General features: G+C 37.8%; 1 protein-coding gene across 1 annotated transcript in view; it reads right to left on the minus strand.

Moving 5' to 3' along the window:
- BMPR2 (bone morphogenetic protein receptor type 2) overlaps positions 1-21000 on the minus strand; it is a 99577-nt gene that overhangs the window by 51064 nt on the left and 27513 nt on the right. The window contains exon 2 of the mRNA XM_015868188.3: positions 563-736. Coding sequence (XP_015723674.2) covers positions 563-736 — 174 coding nt within the window. The remainder of the gene's footprint in view (positions 1-562; positions 737-21000) is intronic.

Consider the following 21000-nt stretch of genomic DNA (forward strand, 5'->3'; position numbering starts at 1 on the left):
TGCACATGTTTGTTAACTAGTTTTCATTCTGTTCATACATTACACTACACTAACCTGTACCCAAATCACCTATCAGAGTCTCTGAAAATGGAAATCAAAGCTCATCTTCAGCTACTGCAAGACATTCAACCCCTTCTTGCCATCACACTCTCAGTAAAAAAATAATGAAGTGACATTCAGTATGTTACAGTTCTGTTCAAGAGTTGCAGTTCCCTTTCTTAACAAGCACCCAATTGACATGAATGTACATTTTTAAAGAGACATTCACTTTTGAATTTATAATAACACCAGACAGCTATCTTCCTCTGGACATCCTAAGCAATGAGTAATATGAGTTTTATTTCCTTTAATTGTACATTGGGCTCTTTAATCTCCTCCAGAAATCATTTATTTCAATAAACTTTCTGTTTGTATTCAAAATTGCTAAATAGAAAGTTAAACTAGTACAATGCACAAACAAAAAAATCAATTTTGCAACAGAGCATCCTCAGATTTATTTGCTACATTACAAGAAGCTGAAGAGTAGCAGAAACTAGTGCATTTACAACAAAATGCCACATACCTTGTTTTACGAGATGTATGTCTCCTTCTCGTGTTTTTTCCCAAAGTCCATAGCAGGTGCTACCTTTCATGCACAAAATGGTGCCATTCTCTTGGGAGATTCGGCTCTCACTGATTCCATGGTCCTGCTGATACGGGTCCTTAAATGCACACAGCCGCTCCTCACTCTGTGCAGCTTTAGACAAAGAAAGAAAAATAGTTTTTGTCACTGACTTCATTCAAACAATTAACTTTAATTTTAACTCCGAAGATGTTTCAAAATGGATCAGCAAATGTTTGAAGAACATTTCATTGCATAGCCTGCATCATTTGTTCACAAGCATAAGTTATGCAACTGTTGGCTGGTTTCTTCAGCAACCACAGTGTTACTTAATTGTTCCCAGGTTGCAAACCAAGCCAACCTTGTTCAGAGTGCCATCCAACCCAGTGCTACCTGCTCATGGTGTCATGCTCCCCCTTACACTGATCTCTCTTTTTTTCACATTTTATCCATCTGTTGCAATGGCTTCTTTTTCCTCAGCAGCCCATTAATTTGGGCTATTTCACACAACATCTACAACAACCAACAGAAAAACAAACAGCTGAGTAAAATCCAAACAACTCTGGCCAATGGATCTGACTGTATACAAGACCACTGACTGTATATAAGAGCAAAGCTGTACACAGACCATCTCCATAGAACATCCAGCAAGAAGACTTCACGTACAAAAAGGGTATAAAAGTTAATACACATGATCACCTGATCTTATTGTCTTTGCAGACTTACTGCAAAAATGTTCTTTCATTGTATTATTGGTGCAGATGATTTAGTAATGGAAAGACAAAACAAGACACCTAGGTTCAGATATGTTCTCACTTCTAACACTATTGCTATTCATTAAAGAGTCAAAACTCAATATCCTCTTATGCTGAGGCAACTTTAAATAGCTACACCACGAAGAAAAGCAATCTGACAGCAACTCCTAGCTCATCGTGCAGCAGCAGTAATTAAAATAGCACAACTTAGTGCATTTTTTAATGGTCTGGTGGGGTGTGCACGATCAGCTGAGCTGCAGATCAGTTCAGTAGCAGTAAAACTCTCAGAAGAGGCAACAGGAACTTCTTAAGCCACTGTAATTCAATCACTTGCAGCTCCAGATACAGCACTAACCTAGGCCACATTATCCATCCACCTTACTATGCACTGGTCAGTGTACAGTTTATCCTTTACATCTGCAACCTGGGTTACAAGGCAGTAAACATACATTAAAAGCAGGAGCTTTTAGAAGAGAAACTCAGTTGCACAAATTTGACATCTAACTCTTTCTTTCTAAATGAGCAGAACTGGTTAAGTTATTGAGGACAAACAGGTCATATTTTAAGATCTAGCATGTGCTGCCTCAAGCAGCCCTTGCCAGTAGCACGCAGCAGTTTTATTCTCAGGAACAGCTGAGTATGCCAGGCGTGAAGCATCTGTCCTACATTCCCTACTCCACGACACGGGGTGGACAAGAAATAATGGAGGAAAGAGTAGCAATCCACTACTGCAAGAGAACGGGAGCTGTATGAGTTTGAAAATCAGAAAGTAAAAAAAAACCAAAACAACTGAAATACAGTTTTCAAGAGGGAACGGGACAGAACCACATGTTCTTGTGAAACATGATGTATCTACTCCAAGGGACGCTATGGAGGTTTTTAAATCAGTTGAGTGCAATAGCAGAATGGGACGAAGGTCACTTGTGTTGTTTCTTGTTTATTGACTGCTCAAATTGCTACAGGATGAGCTTTCATGTTTTGCCCTTATTGTGAAAAATAGATTTAAAAAATTGAACTTAGAAAGCATATTTGATTATCAAAATCAGACAGATTTGGTTATCAAAAACCTGTTTTGTTTTTTAATTATAAATTTTAATGAGGAAAATAAAAACTCCACAGAATTCCAAGAAAAGTCCACAGTCACAATACCTCGGTTGATTAAAAAAAAAAAAAAAAGCTTTACCTCAGAACTAAACAGAGGGAGGGGGGGTAATTATTATTATTATTATTATTATTATTATTATTATTATTATTATTATTATTATTATTATTATTTTGCTTCCCACAAAGAAATACAAAGAAATACATATGGTATACGGTATAGCTATATGCATCATGTCCTGAGGCACAGACCACTTTAACTATCATTTTTCTGGACTCTTCACTTTTCTAGCTTCCTATTAGATTCACATTTGAGAGGCAAGAACTTGATGAAGCTACTTGTTAAAGCTGTTAAGTGTTGATGCTGTCCAACTGCACACTACAGAAAATGACCATCACTACCAAAAGCTCTTCTGATTAGAAGAAAATCTACAACAATATCTGCAGAAGGAGGAGGTAAGCATGAGAAAACGATAGCAAATAAGTGCCAGTCCTTATCAGTTTTCTAGCGTACCAACAAAAATGCAAGTTCACTTGCCACAGTTTAGTGTCAGATGACCTCAGTGAGAAACTTTTCCAATGCTAATAAAGGTTACGTACCCAAGAACTAGAGTTTTCATCCTGACCTCTGCACATTCATGCTTCGATTATAACCCAAAGTAGCACAGCCCCTATGGGAGCTCTACCCACCGCAATACTCTGCTGACCCCTGCCCCTTCTCTGATGGCTTGGAACATCTGGGGAACATGAGTTTTTTCTATGGTCTGTGTAGGTTCATTGTTGAAGTTCTAATGCCAAGGAGAATTGGGTGGGACACTCAAATCTCAAGAAACCATCCGGAAGAACCACAGAATAGATGAGTCACTTCAATTTCCTTGCATGGTTTCTGCACATTCCTGCTCTGGGAATCTGCTAATAGGGTTTCGCTCTGCCAGTCAGTGGAACAAGTCAGTTCCAAAAACTTTCAGTATCGGAAAACTTGAAGTCAGGCCCTGGAAGCAGTCACATGAGTTTGCCTAAACCTTCCCTCACCAAAAAGGGAGAATCCACAATAAAAATATGTGAGGGTGCTGGGGTGTCTGTTCTAAATTGTATTTCAACAGAGCTCTTGGTCTTCATGCACAGTGCTGCTGCTCCTCTGCCTGTAGGTGTGCTCCTTGTGGCCAGCCTTTTCCGTCAGATTGGGAGCCAAGATCTGAACCAGGCGCAGGCTGTGCTGGGTTGTAGCCATCTGTTTGCATCTTCAAGCCAGTGAAATGCAGGGGCCATCTATAGGTCAAGCTAAGCAGCATCTCCTCAGATTAGAAATGCCCGGCACCACGCTCTGCTAACAAACCCAACACTTAGCACCAAAGCAAGCGGTAGAACAGGTTTCCAAGGCTGTCACACAGCAGCACTATGGAAACCATCTTTCAGAGCTCTGCTCTTATTAAGAGATACTTTGTAGCAACTCTATAACAGCCCCCTTCATCTTCTTACTCCTGCACAAGCTAAGCATCATGAAAACAACTGCATTAAAAACATTCATCTGGACTGCAGTTGCTCTAATTAATGTGAAAGTCTATAACAACTCTTTCATCACCAGAGCTAAAACAACAAAGAAAAGAATGTCAAATATGTGTATGTTCTTCCAAAGATTCTACACCTACTGGATCAAATGAACAATCTTTTTTGGTTGAGAAAGGTGGGTGGTGGGGAAGGGTCCACTGGAGAGAGTTCACGGTACTTAAATCAAAACAATCTGATTAATCATTATGCAATAAAAGTAATAATTTCCATATTTTTATAATTACAAAGAAAAGGAAGAAGTCACATTAAAGACTACCTCCAAAATGGAAACAAACAAACAAAAAACAAAACAAAACCCTACTACTTTGTTTTTCTTTTAAGCATATAAGAAGAAAGAAGGATTTTGAGGCTTTCATTATCATTTAAAAACCATTATTTTTACAGTATATGTATTTCCTTGTCACACAGAACTCACACATTCAAATGTTCTAATTCGCTTCCAATAACAGACACAGTGAGATTTTCAAACAAACGACAACGGAGTGCTTACATGTCATAAACTACTGAACAGTTTGTCACTTCAGACAACTGGAAATAGATGGGGCTAATGCTGAAAGGGACAAAAGAGTAAAATTTGAGCAACTAGTAAAAAAGATTTGAAATACCTATTTTCCATTTCCCTTGAACTTGTGAGCCAGACAAACTATAACAAAAATAATTTAATAAAATAATGAAGTTAACTCAAAATTCAGTTCTCTCATCCAGCAGGGATTTCCAACAAAAACAAGAATGAGAGGCACCATTCCCAAAAAGTAGACCAGGCATTTTACCTCCTTATCACAGAAAGGAAAAACTAGAAAGAGAGTTGAAAAAGTAAAATAAAAATAAATTTAGAAGTCTATCTACCGTGTCAGAAAACTTACATGCTGTGACTATGATTCATCTACACTACAATGGATTTATACAAACTTATACGTCGCTATTGCTTATACTACTCTAATACACTCATACTTTTGTGTTACTGGAGAACGTAATTACTGAAAACAATTACAACAGAAATACCAAAAGTTACAGGGATCCAACTGCAAATTCTTAAAACATGACTCATGTTTTTATTAATAGCATAGGAAGCCGGTTCCATTAGTATTTAATCAACATTTCCTGTCCTTACATCTATTCAATGCTGTATATGGAACTCGCATCAAGTGTAAAGGCAAGGGGAAAGGAAGGAAATGCTACAGAGAATTATTTTACTGCCTATTCTAACTGTCAGGATAAACACCAAAATTTTCAGCTCTGCAATCAGTGTCAGTCAATGTATTTCACAATGCAGAAATCATGAATTAAACACTGAGCTGGTTATCAGAAGATAGATTTGTACATAACCTTGGCAAACAGACTTCCTGGCATCAAAGACATACAGACACCATTTTGGTAATTAAGTCCAACCGCCTTCGTGACCACGTAGGTGTGGAACTGGAAATTTTTTTAAAAAAAAAAAAAAAAAAGGAAAAGGATTGTGAACATTTGCTTGCCTTTAATAGGATTTCTTAAATGTAGGCCACTATACATTCCACAGTGAACCTCATTAGGCTGCAACAGATTTTTTGAAATGATTAACATTTTTTTTCCTGTAAGTTGTCCTTTTAATTAGTGAGATTTTAATCAGAAGGGCCGAAGACATGAAAGTTCTTTTCTTTCGATCCTGCCAGCTCCCTGTGAAGCTCTTTAATGTGTACAATCCAGGGCAACATCTTCACCCTAGAGGCTCGGTTATGAGATAGCACGTGTCTACAGGATGCAAGCTAGCAAAACAAAGGTGATTAAAATATCACCTTAAAGTATACCAGGAGGCTCCTTTGAGAATATCTTCTCAACTACTGACAGCTGTGTTCTGACGTGATGTACGGAGAAAAATAAGCTTGAAGAAATCACTTCCTAGCATGCTCTTCACTGCTGCCTTTTCCATCTTTTTCTCCACAGAGACCCTAACTACAAATAAATCTAAACGTGTACACACTTGCATGAAAATGTCTCATACAGACTTCTTTTCAAAAGTCATTCTTCTGCAGACAGACCATCTTTAATACCAATGTACTGGGATGAAAAAAAACTGAATTGATTGTCATCTTCTCCATTACACCTCCCAAACACTGTCTTGTAGCATGTTTGATCAAACCTGCTGTAGAACTCTGGACTGACTGCTCAGGAAGAGAAATAAGTTGCATGCTTAAGGACTAGGGATGTGAGCATAAAGGTCTAAAACCACCGTAAATGGCCTGGGGACTTTTTGAGTAAGAGATCATGAGCAGCACCATGCAACACCCAGGAAAGCACAGCCCACTGATTTCCAGGAGGGAAGCAGGAAAGTAAAGAAGGTGCCTCAGAAAGTTACATCTGCAGTTACAATCCTTTGTCTCCTTCTAAAAATGTGAAGAAATAAATATCACAATCATTAAAATTTCCATCAGTGTCTTACAGGACAAGATACGCTGCAAAATACATTATGACAACAAACCCCTGACAGTTTATACCTAATATTAAAATCTGGAATACTCTATTCACAATATTGCATGTTCCCAGTCTTCATTGACAAAAATTATTTTGGTTTTCTCTGCTTTTGTGGTACAACATATCAGTTTCAAATGATGGTAATTGCATGAAGCCAGGCTTTGATTGAATAGCAGTGCCAAAACTAAAATGACTGTTAGTTCTGATATCCCTTTTCAAGTGATGAAGTAACTGAGCACACATATGACTGAATAATTTATGAATGCTATAAGACCCTTTTCTATTAAAATCATTTGACTCTAGAAAATTCAAGTGCCTTTTTGTTCTGCACTTTGGTCTTTCATTTTCCTCAATCTATACTTTAAAAAAGAAAGTAATTTTGAAATCTCTTTTCCCTTTATTTGCTTTCTAACACAGTGTTGTCTGCTGATAAACACTATCAGCAACAGCAATGACGCCAACTTTTTCCTGTTGTATTCTTAAACAGTCCTTGCACAGACTGGTATCAACTGCTCTCAGAAGTACCAGTGGTCTGCTGCCTTCACGTAACTAATGGAATATAACAGAACCAGGTCACTTGACATCATGTAGTATATGAAGTTCACAGCTTGTTTCCCACTCAGGCACCATCGTGGCAGCACATGAATCGTGGCCTCCTCTTGAGCTGGGCTGCCCTGAGGGATACCCAGTGCAAAGAGCCTGACCACCAGCATGCCCCCAACACATACTCTCTGGTATGTCCATGTCTGTGTATGGTATGTCCATACACAGGGTTTTAGAACTGACATAAATAGGGAAGCATGGATTAGCCAAAAAGGATACAATCCAAGTTCTTCAATGAAGGCCTCGCTCACCCTTCCCTCAAATTTACTCTAAAAGGAAGTGCTACCTTAGAAGAACCCAGATTAAGTGAGAGCAGCCCTGAGGGTGAGAGACAGGACAGCAGAGATTTACTGCTAGCAGCTGACATGACGTAGTCCACATACATTGACAGACTTCACGCAGAGGGGACCTGAGCTTACCACCCATGCGCTGTTTCAGTGCCTTTTTTTCCTCAACTTTCTAAATGTTTCAGAAGACAACTGGACCACCTTGCTGTGCAAACCTCACGTGAATCATTAACTGCCACAAGAACACGCTCCTACCATGAGCACAGGACACAGTAATTACACTGCCCATACAACAGTTGCAAGAAAGCTAATGATATCCATGTTCTGGTATAAAAACTGCTGGGGCAAAATTCAATCATTTTAAGTAAATTTGAAGCAGCAGAGTTAATACTAGTTCATGGTTTACATCACGAGGTTGCAGCATTTTTCATCTTGCATGAGACAAGATCAAGTTGAATCTAATGAAGAGGTATCACATTGACTCAGCCGGGGTCACAGGAGGACACACTACAGAATTAAAGCCAAGTATCCTAAAGTCTAAATGACAGCCCTGTCAACATGACCTTTTATTACCTCTACTTTGACCACTAATGCAACCACCCCCCTGCACAACTTCCTCCAGAAAACATGCATCTGAACAAGAAGCTACTGTCCTACATGATTCAGTACTTTCTTTAAGATTCTATTGTTGTGCACCACTGGTATACACTGAGGACATTTTTTACTGTAAGTCTGTCTAGCTCAGCAGGTTCCTTCCTTCCATCTTCTTTCCCTAAGCTAAATTACCATCATTTTTTTAACAAGACAATTAAAAGGAAGTGCATGAAACAAACAGGTAGTGGAGGAATGTTATCAGTCTGGCCAACATGAAATTCCTAAGTATATCAGAGGTAAGCAGTGAAAAGCTGACACTGGCACGTTAAAAGAGATAACGTTATCTTGGCTCAATGATGGCATGAGACTGACTACGTTCAATCACAGTTTTTCACTTAAATGCTTTGCGTGTAATTTGTTGAGTTTTTGTTTCATATTTTTATTTATTTTTTGCAGTGTTTAATAAATAAATAATTAATAAAATACACAACATTTTAACATTCACTTTCATTGCCTTAAAATAGTCAGACTGCAATTTACAGGCAGCTTACAGTAATTTCCAAAAAACTTCTCATACCCTATTAAAGCAGATTCAGCCAGCACATGCAATGTGCCAATACAAGGATCCAAGCCTACTCAAAGAGCCTTTTGATAAGTTATCAAATCTTACAAAATTGAAAAGTGCAACACTTAAATGGTTAGACCATTAAATACTGTAGAAGTATCAAATCACAGCACACGCTTAACACTCACTTATGAAGGAGACTAAACATATTAGTGGAGGACAGCATAAAAAAAAATTGCTCTGGAGTCCTAATGCTTTTTGCAACATCACCCAATTAGAAGAAGCAGATTTGCTGGGGGGGTGTTCAAACCAAATGATTTCAAATCAAATTGTCCAATCTGCACAGCCTTCTGCTCTCCCATCACCTCTGTCTCAAGATGAAACAGTTACTTATCTTAGGAGCTAAGAGGAATCCCAGTTTTTGCATCAATCAGCTCAGAAAGAATCTACTCACAGGCTCATTATGTTGGTCAAAATAAAATAATTTAAAAAAAAAAGGGTTCTGTAAGCCAGTTTTAATACATAACTTGAACACTATGTAGTAAGTCTTACTACAACACAAACTCAAGGCCACTGGATTTGTGGAGAAAATGGGGAAGTAAGTAGCTGGCATTCACTGACTCCATGGGATCTTAGACACCCAACTCCTCTGGGTCTCCTGGAAAAATCCCAGCCTACATTAATCTTCTGAAAGTGTGAAACAGTATGTTACAGGATTTAAACAAACCTAGCTTTTTGTTTTTCTTTTTTTTTTTTTCTTTTTTTCCATTGTTTTTAACATTATTCACTTCCTAAATAACTATGTTTGCATTCAGAGAAAAATAAGAATATTAATGTTTCTGTTAAGCAATTATGTCAGAACAGAAAACATCACCGCCTTAGTCACACAAAATCTTGTCCACTGGTCAACGTCTGCTCACAGAGCTGAAAGAGCCTGGATTCTTTATCTTTGCCCTAGACTGGAGTTCAGGGATTTTTTCTGGGTATGAGTGTCTGGCTTCTGTTTATCTGGGCTGTCAAACTGAAGTATTTGCATGGAATAACACAGGAAACTCTGCAGTGAAAGCAACAGTAAAGCAAACTAATGATGTGGTATTTCTGCCCCAAAATAAGATGTAACAAACTTTCCAGAGCAAAATCCATTATTTAGAAGTCTACGTCAAATTGCACTGAAAAAAGCCTGTTACTGGCCACATGGCTATATGCACTTTCCTTGTAAGCTCAGATGCCTTTTCTTCTGGGTATATTATGACAAAGATTTTCTGGAATACTTTTCAGTATCTTCAGTTTGGAGCAAGATAGTATCCATACAGTTTGTCCTTCACAGTATATTACAAAAGTTCTCCTTATTTGTAGGAAGCTTACACTACTGGTGATATACTGAAACATCTGAAAATGGGGAAACTTTCTGTGATTTGAGGGTACAATGAAATTAAGATCAAAAAACGTAATCATATTTTACCCTCAGTAATACACATTATGATGCCTTTTGGCTGACTACAGAAATGCAGTCTATTTGGCTTCGAAGTCTTAAACCCCGAGACAAGTGACAAGAGGAGCAGAAGGCAGAAACAAGCTTCCACGCTGCTCTGCTTTCCAAGTGTGCCAAAGCTCTCACTTTTTCATAATTCCTCAAAAAATATACCTGCAAGTTCATAAACTCCCAAGCCTTTGTCTTCAAGGCAACTTGTTGGTGTGCCACAAAACATTCCACAAACCATCAACTCAGTACAACAACTCCCCATGCCCCTTAAACATAGCCATTGTAAGGTGAAAGCCGACTTACAGAGTGCTAATGAGGACTAAGGCTGTGCGGTGCTGCAAGAACCGGGACCCACTTCAAACACTTTTGCACCACCTTCCTTACCTGACAGGAGGTATGGAAAGAGCTGCGAGCTCAATATACTTATGTATCTTTATGTGTTTGTTGAAATGGGCAACACCAGATAATGGTGACCTTTGACAAACCTCAAAGTCATCAGCCCACTGAACAGAGGCATCATTCATATATTTCTTGGTGTTACGTTATGGTGTTAGAAATTTATGGCCACAGCACTGAACCATTTAAAATAGATTCATGCATTTTCTTTATGCATTCATTGTTTCATATTTAAATCTTTCTTATACCAATAGCTACATCATACAAGAGGCTGATAAAAGCCAACTTTAGTGAACAGTGTATAGTGAGAAAAGTCAGAGTCAAGTCAAAACAAGCTCTTCCTTAATTTCTGGCTTCTAAAGCTAAGTAGTTAAAAAGGGAACAGCTGGTACATGCAGACAAGCCAGCACTGAATACACTCATTTCAAGGATTTCCTGTCTGTGGAACTGAAGTACTGTGGCTCACACCACAGAAACAAACTTCGGGGCAGAAGGAAACAAAAAAATCCCACTAGTTTTCCACAAGCAGAAGTTTGCTTTCAGTGATTCTAGTTGACTGTTCTGTCGCTTAAGTTGTATTCCATTTGAAGTTCCTTGCACTTACCTGATGGCTTGATGCCTGCCACAGCTGCCCCCTGTACCAGCATTCCCAGACTAATGACATGTAACATTGAAGAGGGAGTTCCCCAAACTACAGACACCTAAATAGAAGGCTGTGATCAATCTGTTTCACATTTTGCATTACACACCTGAAAATGGTGACTACAGTTATGCTCTGAAGACCATCCTAAGCCCACACTCCCACTCAGGTAGCATTACTTAATATATCTTGCAAGATACAAGAGCAGAAAACATCAAATTTCTGGGGCCATTAGCAGGTGAGGCTACAGTCCAGAATGCAGAAGCAGCGAGTGCTTGGACTCTATGTAGGAGCTGCCCCACACGCTGCCCAGCTCCCTGCAATCTCTGAAGTTCACACGTTTTCTGAACCAGACATGGTCTAATGCCAGGAAATAAGCACAAATAGCATCTTGGCATTTGGGACAAAGAAGGAAGCAACAAAAACAAACCTTATCTTACCAAAAAAAAAAAAAAAAAAAGTATGCTTTTCCCCTCTGAACTTTCAGCATTTTGGAAAGACCTTAGCAAAAGCACAAGTGGTGTACAGGGACACTGGACAAATATTAGTTGCTTGGCTTAGACGGCTCTAGAAAGAAAACTACAATCAAGAATTTCATCAGCCACTACAGAGGATATTAATAGTCTATGAACTGAGTAAGGGAAACTTTTATATTTAATCTGAAGTAATAATATTAGAAAGCAATAAAACTTGCAACAAACATTTAAACAGCAGCTGAAGCAATTCAGATCAGACTTAATAATACCTATTCTCTCTTTTGAGCAAGCTATTCTGTAAATTAGAGTATAGCATGACAAAACATGCTTGCACATGCATTTTTAATATTTCTTCATAAGCAAAATAGATGTACAGAATACTCTGAACATAAGCATCATTTGCATAACAGAAATCCTATTTGCAATATCTCTCTAACTAATAGATCCTGATCTGAGTTGAAATGACTCGACATGATGATAAGCCAGATAAGAACTATCCTTCCAGTGTTAAACAAATTTAGGTTCCCCCCCCCCCTTTTTATTTTTAAATGAACAGTTTAAGAACATGACTTTAGAAAGGAAAAAAAAAGCCATCAAAAAAAGGGGAAAATCTGCAAGCACAGTGAAAATAAACAGCTCACAACCTGAATATGTCTCAGCATCTTAAGACAATATATAATTTATTCCACTAACTTCACTAAACACATTAACAGGATCAGACAGGTTTTCAGAATCTGAGACGAACTAATACTGCAATCAAAGTATTAAGGAACCAGCTGCCTCTGTCCCATCACAGCTGATTATCACAGACTGTGGATGGCTGCCTCATTTAGAAAGTGTTTTCACAAATACTCCATTGTTGAGAATTGGGCACATCAGAATAACGTTACACTAACTCTTTGTTTAATTATACATTAGAAAAGGAACTTCAGTAATATAAATTACATGTGCTTTTAGAAAGTATTATAAACCACATTTACAGTGAAAGCTGACAAAATGAACAAGTGACAAGAAATACTGAACACTGCCAGGTTGCACAGTTAAAGTTTGACTTCTCAATCTTTTCCCCAGATCTCACTAAAGAAAAAGAAAAAAAACCAACGCCAAACTCCTACATTCTAGGAGACTCCAGGGTACAATAATGGAAAGACTAAAACTGCACAATTTGGAAGACGTAGATTTGCATTCAAAATGTTCTCAAATGGTTTTTCAGTTCAAGTGTAGGGGAAAAAAAATGTAAAATTTAAACTCCCAGTGCCCCTCAACAAATGAATTATCTTTAATATTAAGAACTGTTCAAATACTATATACCTTAAAGCCCAAAAACTGCTTAAGGTTATGAGAAATAATTGTTGTTCTCCCTGGAGACTGAGCTACTGCTGAACAGGAAAGCAGGAGAACCCAGCATTTAACAAGATACTCAAGTGTTTACAGCACTGCTAACCAAAAACAGGAAGCATCATTAGATTTCCTACCTAACACTCTTCTTTCAATGTTATCTTTATGAGTTGCAATACTGGTAATAGCAGAACAATTGCATCACTCCAACTTGATACAACTATAAAGGAAATTTACAATTAATTAACTATACAGAAAATTCAGATGTGGAAGGAAATTATATTAGTGATTCATTTATCCGGTAACTCCCCCCCTTTCAGATGACACTGAAGCAAATCCAAGACGAAGAACAAATTGAATTAATGCCCTCAGTAGATAATTTTAATGAACAATAAAGCTGTATCGTTCTATCAGAAATATAAATGTAGTCTTTTTTTCTTTTTTTCTGTGTATGGTTTGCTTTGACTAACGCAGGCTTGGTCTGTGTCATTTGGAATGAGGTACTGAAAACTAGGACTCCAGGGCAAAAACCAAAACCATCTTGATCATAGTTTCTACCTGTTGATATGGATGTGGCCCTTCTATCTCAAAAGAAGCAGCTGTAGTCAGAATTTCACAGACAGGTGAGAAAAATCTGACAGCCCTGGGGTAACTGCAGAAGTATAAATAGAAACGAGTTACTTATTCTAAGCATGGCTCTCCAGAAAGCTTTTAGATTACATGGTTTATTCTTCCCTTCCTCCTTTCTTCTCTAGCTTGTCTTCTTTCCCTCACCTTTTGGAGATTTAAATGTCTTTGAACATCTTCCTAGGAGATGAAACAACTGCCATTCACAGTTTGTAAGTGCTCTGCCTCAATGAAGCAGTGTAGTTGAAAGAAGCTTACCAGAGATTTATCCCCAGCCTTATTACTTATGGGGAAAAAAAAAAAGTTATTTCTTTAAGTCTTATTGCTGCCTTAGTGCCATAACACTAAATGGTAAATCCTTCAAGCTTGCAAACTTTTTTTTTCACTCTTGTTTAAAGGCTCTTGGAATTCTTTGTCCTGACCCATCTATACATGTAAAGATCGCTAAGAGGGGCAACAAAAGGCTTAATTCTGAGCTTCATTAGCAACTCAACTTTCATAAACTGTTTTACTTCTATTTTTTATTCATCTAAATCATAGTTGCGTGTCAGTGAGGACAGTGAAGACAAGAAAACAGGAAATACTTTTATTCATGTGGGCTGTAACGTTACCTAGTCACAGTACTTCTCAGGGACCAGAAAATGCTAACAGAAGATAAAATGAAGAAGCTCACAGCAACAGAATCAGCTTCATTTCAGAGAGAAGAAAAAGCATCACAAACTCAGCTTCATTATTTTTTCCTAATTAGTGTGACGTAAGTTCTCTTTGAGAACACTGAACTGTGAAGTACATATGACATGGGTACTGATGCAAAATTGGAAGTAAAAAAAAATGAAAATATTGGCAAACAAGTAAATCTGTTCTCTGTAAAAGGAAAAATAGAACAAAACAAGAAAAGAAAAAAAAACACAGGTCATGTTTAGGGTGCAACCATTCTCATCTGAAACGAGAATGAGCAGTGAATGCTGCTTAAAGGGAAACAGGAGCATCTCATAGACAAAAAACAGGGAATTCCATTCAGTACTGGCTGCAATTTCTTTACAAAGTTAACAAGTGCATAAACTGCAGAAAGTCTTCCAGCAGAAGGCCTCTATTCCCTTCAGCTGAATCCTTCTCAATCCGCTACTAAGCTAAATAAGAGGGGGAAAAAAGTAGGTAAATAAAGTCCGAAACAAAAATAATTGATTTTTCCATGTCAAAATCAAGTTTGAGGATATTTTCAACATTACAAAAGAACGTTAACAAAACACGGCAGCTCAAAGACTTTGCAAAATTACTGACTCGTGACTGAAATGATATGGACAATGTAAACGAAGTACAATGAAATTCAGTAATACACTACAAAAATAACATAAGAGTGGTATCTGGACTTTAAATGCTACTGAAACCACGAGTGCAGGATCTGTCCCATAATATTTAAATGCATATTCTCCTCTCCAGTGCAGTTTATTATTACATTCCCTTCTATTTCACCTTCAAACCCTTTGAACATAAAGTCCTCTCTCTTTCTTGTGGATCATATTTAATGGGAAAAAGGAGCATTTTGATCCAAACAGCAAAATAAAAAGTTCTTATTATTATTACCTCATAACATTTTTTCTGTCTGCCCAAAATATGCCATCAATCACGTTCCTTCTGAACAGATCTCATTTCTTCATCATACTTCCCATCTTTGCTTTCAGAGCCCTACCACATTCAGTCTCTCACTTGTTTTTCCATCTGTCATTTCCTTGCTGTTCCCCTATGATGCATTTGACAGCAGCTGCCAGATTCTCCCACAAGTCACCTTTTATAGGTCACTCTCTGCATGTACAGTATGGTTTCTAAGACTGACTGCCAAACTGCCAACAAGTCACTCGATACCTTTCTTCCAATTCTACCACAACTTATATCTATCATTTGGAAATGAGTTCACCCCCTTTCCTAGTCATTAAAAAAAAAAAGCATCAACCAAACCCCCATGCTGATGTGTGTTAAACTGAACACAGCTTCCACGTTGGCATTCTTCAGCCTGAGACCTCAAGCCCACATTTGGGCATTTTTGCCCCTAGTCATTACACCATGCCTTTGCTCTGAGTAGAAAAACTGGGACAGGAATCAACTCATGGTTTCAAATGAGAACACAATGAATATGTGAGACAGTTCAGAAAGGTCCCATTACAATCACATTGCCTATTACTAAGAAGTGTTTATCAGTCCCTGTTGTTCCCTCATGTCATGGGTAAAGCTTTTGTATCTTCAAAATCAGGGAAAGTATGACAAGAATCAGGGCCTGCAAGCATTCACCAAATGAGCACAGTGCTGCATGTCCATCCATGGAGATTTCTCCCACATTGGATTGTACCCACCAGCACAGAAATGCAACTGTCCCCTCCTTAACCACATCCACTTTGTAGCTCAGATGGTGAGGAAAAAAGATACTTTTTTTTATGCTCCGTCCCTACAGTAAAGTATAGCACAGTTGCTATTTTCAACTCGTTCGACAAAAAACTAAAGACCTCCTGGATACTAATTCCTAAAGAGAAATCAGTGAAGGCAAAAGGCTGCACAACCACTCCAGCCCAAAGAAAAGGTGCTTATTAGACACCAGAGACATTCTGGGGGAAAGTAAGATTACCTCTGAGTGCCTCATATTCCACACAGCACAAGGGCTTTCAGAGGAGAGCTGGCAAGCCATACACAGCCCTGGCAGGCCGCACAGAGCCCTGGCAAAGCTTCTTCCATCACCAGATTTAATCCACATTTCTCACTACTTCAACATTTTAATAAACACACTTTAACATTTACACTTAGCTTAGATTGTACTGAAGTTATTTAATTCCAGTCATGTGCCAAATATCAGCGTTACAATTAGATGATGTCAGGGCAGATGCTGGGCAACACTGCGATGCTCGCTGCTTCTTTTTGGAACAGCCATGCTTAAGTCTCAACAGAGTCACAGAATCACAGAATGACCCAGGTTGGAAGGGACCTCAAGGATCATGTAGTTCCAACCCCCTGCCTAACAGAGCCACCAAACATACACCTTTACTAGATCAGGTTGCCCAGGGCCCCGTCCAACCTGGTCTTGAACACTCCAAGGACGGGGCATCCACAACCTCCCTGGGCAGCCAGATCCGGAGCCTAACCACTCTCCTAGTGAAGAACTTCCCCCTAACATCCAACCTAAATCTTCCCTCTTGTAACTTAAAACCATTTTCCCGTGTCCTGCTGTTGTCAGCTTGGATGGGGGAACAGAAAAGAAAATGAAAGGAACACGAAATGTCTTGCCATGCTGTAATCTAAAATAAGACATAAGCTCCTCATAGCAGTGCCTGTTTATTAAGCATTACAATCAGATTCCCTTGAGATCTACGTACACACCCTGAGCACCTTCTACAGAAGCATGCACTAATCCTACTCCAGCACAAGCAGGATCATAAAGGAATCTAGATAATTTATTTATTAAAAAGAACTTGCTTTTGGCAGCAGGAGAAACAGAACAGACATTCTTTCCATTTTATACAGTTTTCCTGATATGCATATATTGATTTAAAAGATTCCACAAAAGCCACAGTTTAAAGCTAAATGAGTCCTAGGCTGTCAACTTCTATTTTCTTAAGCTTTACTTTTAATATGTGTTCAAAGAAAATAAGTTCTGAAAAACACCACTGCAAGTATCACTATAGCAACTGTAGCTCTTGAAGTCTTCTTGATGCAATGCTCTCAGATTCCAGATGGAACAAAATGCCACGTCTATCTTGCTTTTTTATAAGGTGTCTCTCTCTCCTGCAAAGCCTCCAAAGACTAGCAGAGACAGCTGGTGCAGAATTTTCTCTTGCAAAAACCACACAGACTCAGATACATTCACCTATTTTCACAGTTCTGAAACAAAAATACAATATCATGACATTTTCACCTACTAGTGAAAGTGAAGTGCCACTAAAACAAGGAAAGAATTACAGAGGGTATTTATTCAAGTCCCTTTACAAGCAAAGAGTTGCTGACCTCATTAAAGTCAGCGGCAGTTTTGCCACATATTTCAGTGGACCCAGAATTGCAGCCTTCACATGAAGTTTCTGCAGTAGCCCAGCTCACAGAACTGCCTTCTGAATATTCCCTGGTGCTTCACAATGTCTAACTATGAGCTCTGCCTAACTACCTGAGTGTAATTTGTAGAAATGGCTGTGCATCACTGAATCAAAGACTTAAAAAGTAGTGAAATTCAGTATTATGGGAGCAAGAACAACCAACCAAAAGATCTTTAAACTATACTATTACAAACTATAACTGCTACTACAATATTCAAGTAAAAATGAGCACTTCATCGCATCAGTTCTCCATTTTACTCCCACTGCCAAAAATACATGAAAAAATATATATACATATATGAAAATTTATGACTGATTCCATGGCTAGGCCTTCTAATCTGAAAAATAATTAGCAAGACATACGTTCAGTTCTCTGCTTGCAGAAGCCATCTCACAGTTCCAACATGAATTTCTAATATTTATGCTTTTAAAATTTCCTTTCTTTTTAGCACGGGGCCTGAATTAAGTGGTAGGAATGTGGTACAAAGAGTGCAGAGCCATCCACTATCGCTCACAGCAGGAACAAATGCCAGAATTTTACAAGATTTTTTGCAAGCCTCACTTTTCACATAGGAATATGGTTGCATGGTAGCAATATGTTTGTGCTCTGGAGTTTCAGTCCTCCCTCCTCTATTTCACAGAAATAACACAAGTCCTTCTCATGGAAAGTTTTCTTTTTATTACAAATTTCTGTTATAGCTGAGAGATGGTTCAGTCCATTAGAACTGAGGCAAAATTCTTTAACTAGCACATCCCCAAATACTTGGCAAGTCTCATAAGGAATTCATGAATAGGAAAAATGGGAGCAGTACAAAAAATAATGGAGGAAATCATACAAATAAGTAATAAATTAGTATAGTCAGGGTTACAGTTGAAAAATATTAGATGGAATACACCTACATATTTCCTTCTAGAGTTCCAGGCTTCAGTATTGAAAATTACCATGGTTGACTCATTACATGTCTGCAATTTCCAATGAACGTCCTACAACGTGAAGTTCAGGTTTGAGAAACAGCTTAGCATTAGCAAAATCTAATCTGAAAGCAATCACAAGAGACTATGATTCATAGTTATAGTAAACAAGAACATTTCTTAAAATGCTGTCTAAATTCTTAAATAAAAACATTTTATTTAACAAACAAAAAAGATTTTCTAAATTACATACATGGAAATTTAGTTACTAAATGCAAATCCAGACATGTAAATTTGATTACATGTTTCTGGCATGCCATCAAGGCAGAGGAAAAAAATGATACATATATTTGTCTGGCTAATTTAAACTAGACATGATTCAGATCATAGTTATTCAGAACCTTCAGAACTTCAAGGAAAGCCACAATCTTCTAAACTATCAAAGTGATATTTAAGACCAATGTGAGGGATATATGTTATTTTGATGCGATGAAAAAGATCAAAAACAAAAACGTTTGAGGATGTTTTGAATTTTATTTATTTATTTATTTTTGGTACTTCAGATAATAAAATGCATCTGGATGTGGGATTTTTTTTTTACTATTATACTAGAAAAATGAATATGTTTAGTTCTATAATAAAATTCAGACAGACATCAGGAACTCTGATTCAAATAGATATCTTTGCAGGGAAACTGGTCTTGAAATATTCCAAGTACATTGGCCAAAGATGAAACCAATTACAAAAGAGCTGTACTTTATCACATTCTTCAATCAATGCGAGTTGAAATTTTGTAAGGTACTTCACTGTCTTGCCCTCAGTCTTCCATTCTAGCATTAGTAAATCAATAAGCTGCAGCAGTTATGGATAAAAATTTATAGGAAAAATATCACTAACTGTTGAACATTTCTTCCGTGTGGTATTAACATTGTAAATATTCAAAACAGCATATTTTTTTTAGACTGGGAGGAAAATTTTGTGGTTTTCAGCTTGACTACCAATATTTCCTATTTTTACCTTTTCCGTATGTTGTTTTAGATACCTTCAAGTGTTTTGTTTTTTTAGATATCTACAAGCTCTTCTTGTAAAAAAGATGTACAGGCTTCCTGCTCCAAGGCTGGCATACCTCTAAAATTAAACTAATTCTACAAGACACTATCAATTCCCCCTAGCTCAAAGTATCACATGCTGATGACAGATGACTACTGCTTTCATCTCTCTCTATTCTTATTTCTTCCCCTATTCCAAAGATGCATGAGCAGAAGACAGTAACATTGCATTTACTCAAAATCCATCTGTGCAGTTCTTACAGTAACTCTAAGTTGCTTTAAAAAGGTGAATAAGAAGCACATTTTCTTTCAGACAGCACAGAAAATTTATCTGCACTGTAAAACAAATGCTTTAAAAGCTAACTGTGACCACTCATTAAGTCTGCAACTTGCACTGTCTCTCTTTGAGAAAACGATTAACAGCATAGTGTGGGACAGGCTGCTTTCTCCTCCATAATCAGCCCAGCTAACTAAGGATGAAGTTTTCAGACAATATAGGACTATTCAGATACCTTTTCTCATCTGGCTCTTTGCATTAAAAAAAAAAACAAAACACAAAAACAAACAACAAAACCCAGCATGCCTCTATTAACTGCTCTGCAGCTGAACAAACAGCAGTATTTCACCAGTGCACAGGCTCCTTGTCTATAATTTATCTCATTCAGTAGCACTTCAATAAGTCTAAACAAACCCAACATCTGAAAAGCAGCAACAAACACCTTCTAAACATACTCCTCACTATACAAAAAGATAACTATAGGTATGACACAGCAAACTGCAACATCCATTCATAAAGTGCATGACAGTCTTTCTGCTGCATCTCTAGAAGGTTTTTGACTGAAACTGCAACTGCTAAGGGAGTTTAAGGGGCCACGTGTTAGTTTTACAAATATTCAGGCTCATTATCAGGTTCTATTCTCAAAGCAGTGCTTTAAAAATTTTGCCATGAACTTGGTACAACCGAAGGGAAAACTCATAACTTAATTCTGAAGGAAGAAGTTGCCTTATGAAATCTGAGAGTGCTTTCATTTCCCTAGATAAATTATTAAATCAACATGCAGACTAATTTCTAAAGCAAGGTCTGGAAAAGAGTTGTTTTCTGCAAATCTGCAAAACAATTCAGCTGACACGAGCAAGTAGCACCTCTCACAGTTGACAATCCTGGCTGGAATCATGTTGTAATTATTTTTCATGCTTCCCCATACCTCCTCTTCCATTTTTGGGAGCACTTATTTGTAAAAGCAAAACAAATAAAGTAAAATAAAAATAAAACAAACAAAAAAACACAAAAGCGACTGATCCAGACGCGTTCAAGTTACACACTCACCCAACCCACTCCCAAAGCCATTCACATTATAATGGCTCAGCTACTGGAACACTAAATTACCCTGGGTTGTCTTCCTACTGATATCTGAGGGCACAATTTGATATTTGAGTTGTTCAAAACATTCAACAGCGTAGGACTTAAATGAAAAGTGTTTTA

This window comes from Coturnix japonica, chromosome 7, assembly GCF_054131305.1.
Source record: "Coturnix japonica strain WE chromosome 7, WE-NBRP24, whole genome shotgun sequence".
Classification (NCBI taxonomy): domain Eukaryota; kingdom Metazoa; phylum Chordata; class Aves; order Galliformes; family Phasianidae; genus Coturnix; species Coturnix japonica.